This window comes from Strongylocentrotus purpuratus, unplaced genomic scaffold (assembly GCF_000002235.5).
Source record: "Strongylocentrotus purpuratus isolate Spur 01 unplaced genomic scaffold, Spur_5.0 spur5_scaffold_1, whole genome shotgun sequence".
NCBI lineage: Eukaryota > Metazoa > Echinodermata > Echinoidea > Camarodonta > Strongylocentrotidae > Strongylocentrotus > Strongylocentrotus purpuratus.
Window position 1 is genome coordinate 22,656,747 of NW_022145594.1, and position 4,344 is coordinate 22,661,090.

The window sequence follows — 4,344 nt, forward strand, 5'->3', positions numbered from 1 at the left end:
TTTCAATTAATTTCAATGGAAGGCCGCGAATACCATAATAATTTAATTTGTTGAGCAGTATGTGGTGGTCAATGGTGTCGAACGCTTTTGACAAATCCATAAACACACCCAATGAATAATTACCCTTATCCATATTCTTAATTACATAATCTGTTAAATGAAGTGCTCCCAAACATGTAGAATAAGTCTTCCTAAATCCAAATTGCTCATTTATCAATAAATTGTTTTTAACCCAAAAATCATAAATTCTTTTTTTGCAGGATTTTTTCAAATAATTTTTTAAAAATTTTGATAAAAGAGCAATTGGTCTATAATTTTGTATATTTTCTTTTTCATTTTTCTTATAAATGGGTATAATTTTAGCTAATTTCAAACTGTCGGGGAATACTCCAGAAGAAATTGATTTATTAAATATATCACATAATGGATCAACAATAAAGTGTATACATTCTTTTACTACTCTGGGAGAAATACCATCTGGGCCACTTGCTTTATATGGTTTCAATGTTTTACTAAGTTCAATTATTTCAAATACTGTATTAGGTTTTAAAAACAATGTAAAATCATTATGATTTTTTTAAATAATCATTAAATGAAGTATCTACAACAGGAATGCCACGAGCTAGATTACTCCCTACATTAACAAAGTATGAATTGAAACATTCAACAATCTCTTTTCTATTATTGTAACTAATATTTTCAAAATACATATTACATGGCAAATCATTCTTCTTGCTCTTTCCTAGTAATACATTAACTTGTGACCATGTTTTCTTGCAATCATGTTTATACTTAGCAAACATTTTATAATAGTACTGTTTCTTAGCTGTTCGTAATAAAGAAGTTAATTTATTTTTATATATAGTATACTTAGTTCTATTATTATCATTACGTTGTTTCAAGAACTGTTGATGTAATTTTTGTTTCTTTCGTACTGATAGTAAAAGTCCTTTACTCATCCATAGTTGCTTGAATTTGCACTTCTTTTTCTTTTCAAAAATGGGTAACAATGGAAAACAATCATCGTACAATAATGAGAATTTACATATAAATTCATTATAACAATAATTCACATTATCAACATTATACATATTTGACCAATCTATTTTTTCAACTCATTCTTCAATCGAGATATCCCGTCTTTTGTAATTTTTCTTTTCTTCATATGTCTATACTGATTATCTTTATTATTTTTACAAACATTAATACAATACACTGGAAAATGGTCAGAAAAGTCGGAGTATAACAAACCTGAATGTACATTATCATTTAAAGTATTTGTAAAAATGTTATCAATAAGTGTTGCAGTTTTTGTAGATACTCGAGTAGGTTTCGAAATTAGTGGAAGCATATAAAATGAAAGCATTTTTTCTAAAAAATCATTTGTTTTATCATGAGAAGCACAATTTAATAAATCAATATTGAAGTCGCCCATAATATATATTTCTTTTCGTTCACTATCCAATAATTCTAAAACAGAGTTCATCTTTTCTATAAAACATGGTATATCAGAGCTTGGTGGGCGATAAATACAAGTAATTACAATAGGTTTTTTTAAAGGTTCATTTGTTTCAATTGATACAATTTCATAATCAGGTGTAATGCATGTCAAATCATTGCGAATTTTATACTGGATATTGTGCTTAACATAAATTGCAACGCCCCCACCGTTTTTATTGTCTCTACATTGTTGTATCAAGGAATACCCCTGCATAGAATATATATCAAGATCAAGATTTGGGTGGAACCATGTCTCAGAAACAGCAATAATATCAAAATCAAATTTCACTGAACTGAGTAGTAACTGAAAATCATCAAAATTCTTTTTTAAACTTCTTGCATTTATATGTATTAAAGACAAAGATGGTGTACATAAGCTATATTTCTTTCCAAAATCTTCACAAAACATATAATCACATTTGAGTTGAGTTACATCATAATCATTATCCAAAAATGGTGTTTCACTGAATTTGAGTTCTTTATTCATAACAAATGGATTTATTTTCTAATTTTGGAGTATTTTGATTCAATTGAAAGAAACTGAATACATTCCAATAAAAATCATTGTCACTAAGAAAATGATTAAAAGGTAATATACTTGAAATACATTGCGTACAGATGAATGATTGAGCAGAGGATAAAAAATCAGCACAGTTCACACACTTCATACACACAAACACAAACACACAAACAAGTTACAATCACAAAAATCACAAAATCACAAATTAAATCCGCTATTAGGGAATACTGAGTTCAATAATATAAGTTCAAAGTAAAAATGTCTATTGAGAGGGTCGGGAACCTCCCAGGGAAATATTATAGTTCTGTCATCTTACTTTCTCTTTCTCTCTCTAGCTGTCTATCAGTCTATGTGAGTTTTTCTTCACGTTCTATTCGTAAAGAATCTCTTTCGAATTAGACGAATAAGGATTTTAAATACTTGTAACACACTTGCTATATTTGTTCTCAACAACTCTAACCGGATTAAAATAATGGCTTTCTTTCCTAAGCATCAGTTAAACACACTTGTTCAATACTTTACAACCAAAGGGACAAAACTAAATCACTAGACCTTCTATAGTCTATACAAGCAGGGTTTTATATTGCTAATTGAACTCAATTCATAAAATAAATGTTTATAATACTGTGTTACATATTCAATACCAAAACTCAACCTCACCTTGTAATATTTAAACAAGCAAGACTAGAACTGATTATTTTCTAATTCATGAAAAAGAACTAGATTCAACTTGACCTCAGAAAAGTACTCATAAATTCTTTATCAAGAGAACAATCATTTTATATAACTCTTGCTTGAAATATTTGCTATATATTTTGTCCTGACATTTTAGCATTTGCTAATAATTAAACACGGCATTTATGACTGTATTATCTAAATGATCATGCCATTGCTTTTCTATGTCGTGTTAACTATCATTAATCTATACCGTTCAATTAACCATGTTACTAATGTAAATTAAACTGGTTAAATTTCATCTGATAGTTATACTTTGAGCAAACTCACTTCTTTTGCAGGAACTCAGGTTTAAAGGAAAACATTCCTCGTGTCTTCTGCATACATAGATATTCTTACATCTTGGTCTGTCGTTATATCACTCATCGTTATGTTATATAAAAGAGGACTTATAAGACACTCCCTTGTGGTAACCCGTTATGCGTTTTATAAGTTCTAGATGTTGCATCGCCAATTCGTACTTGAAAAGTTCGTGCTGTTAGATCATTTTTTATATACCTTAACATGTTTCATTCTATTCCATTTTTTGCTAATTTAAAAACCAGTCCCTTTATCCAAACGGTATCGAACACTTTCGCGTCATCCAAGAAAACTGCTATTGCGTGTTCGTTACAGTTTATGCTCTCTTGAAAGTCGTTTTCTAAATTATTGTCCGTAACACTACGACCTTTACTAAATCCACTTAGAAAGTGGGTAACAATTCATGCTTTTTAACATACCATTGCAGTCTTTCATTTATAATTCGTTCGACAAAGAGAGACCACATGACCAATACGGAAGTGCAATCTTTGCCCGTAATGGTCTTGCTGTGGAAAAATCCTACCTATCAGACAGCAATAACATTGAAGTCCTTTCTATTGGCCTAATGGGAATCACCATAAGCTCCGTGTACAATCCACCCCTTTAGCCTTTCGACCTGCCCGGCAGAGCTACTGACGACAGGATGAATGTGGTCATTGGTGATTTCAACAGCCACAGCACTACCTGGGGATATAGAGAAATGAACGAAGATGGTGAACTAGTTGAGACATGGGCAGATGCTAACCAGCTGTCCCTCATTCATGACGCTAAGCTCCCTGCCTCTTTCAACAGTCCAAGGTGGAGACGTGGCCACAACCCTGACCGGATATTTACATCTACCAGGATTGCTATCCAGTGCGAGAAAGTCGTTCTCGACCCTATCCCTCACTCTCAGCACCGACCGATAGCGCTTAATGCAGTCATTACTCCACGAGGAGTACCCTTCCGACGTCGTTTAAACCTGAGGAAGGCAAACTGGGAAAAGTTCGCTAAGGACTTTTACTCCTACATCAAGGACCTACCTGCCACTTCAAAACTACGACACCTTTGTAGAGTTGATGAAGAAATTCTCAATGCGTAACATCCGCCAAGGATGTCGCATAAGCTAAATTCAAGGCTTGACGGACCACTCCAAGGTGAAATATGAAGACTTCATCGAACACAACGATGGACCCCTTTAGTGAAGAGACACTAGAATCTGGAGAAAATTTGACCAAGGAAATTGATTAATCTAGAAGGAGGAAGTGGCAGGAATTCATAAAATCCACTAACATGACGCATGGCAGCAG

General features: G+C 32.5%; 1 protein-coding gene across 1 annotated transcript; it reads left to right on the plus strand.

Moving 5' to 3' along the window:
• The first annotated feature begins 3,698 nt into the window (after positions 1-3,698).
• Positions 3,699-4,136, plus strand: LOC105441288. The gene has a single exon (XM_011672277.1). It carries the CDS (start codon positions 3,699-3,701, stop codon positions 4,134-4,136), a length of 438 nt encoding a protein of 145 aa, XP_011670579.1.
• Positions 4,137-4,344: the final 208 nt, after the last annotated feature.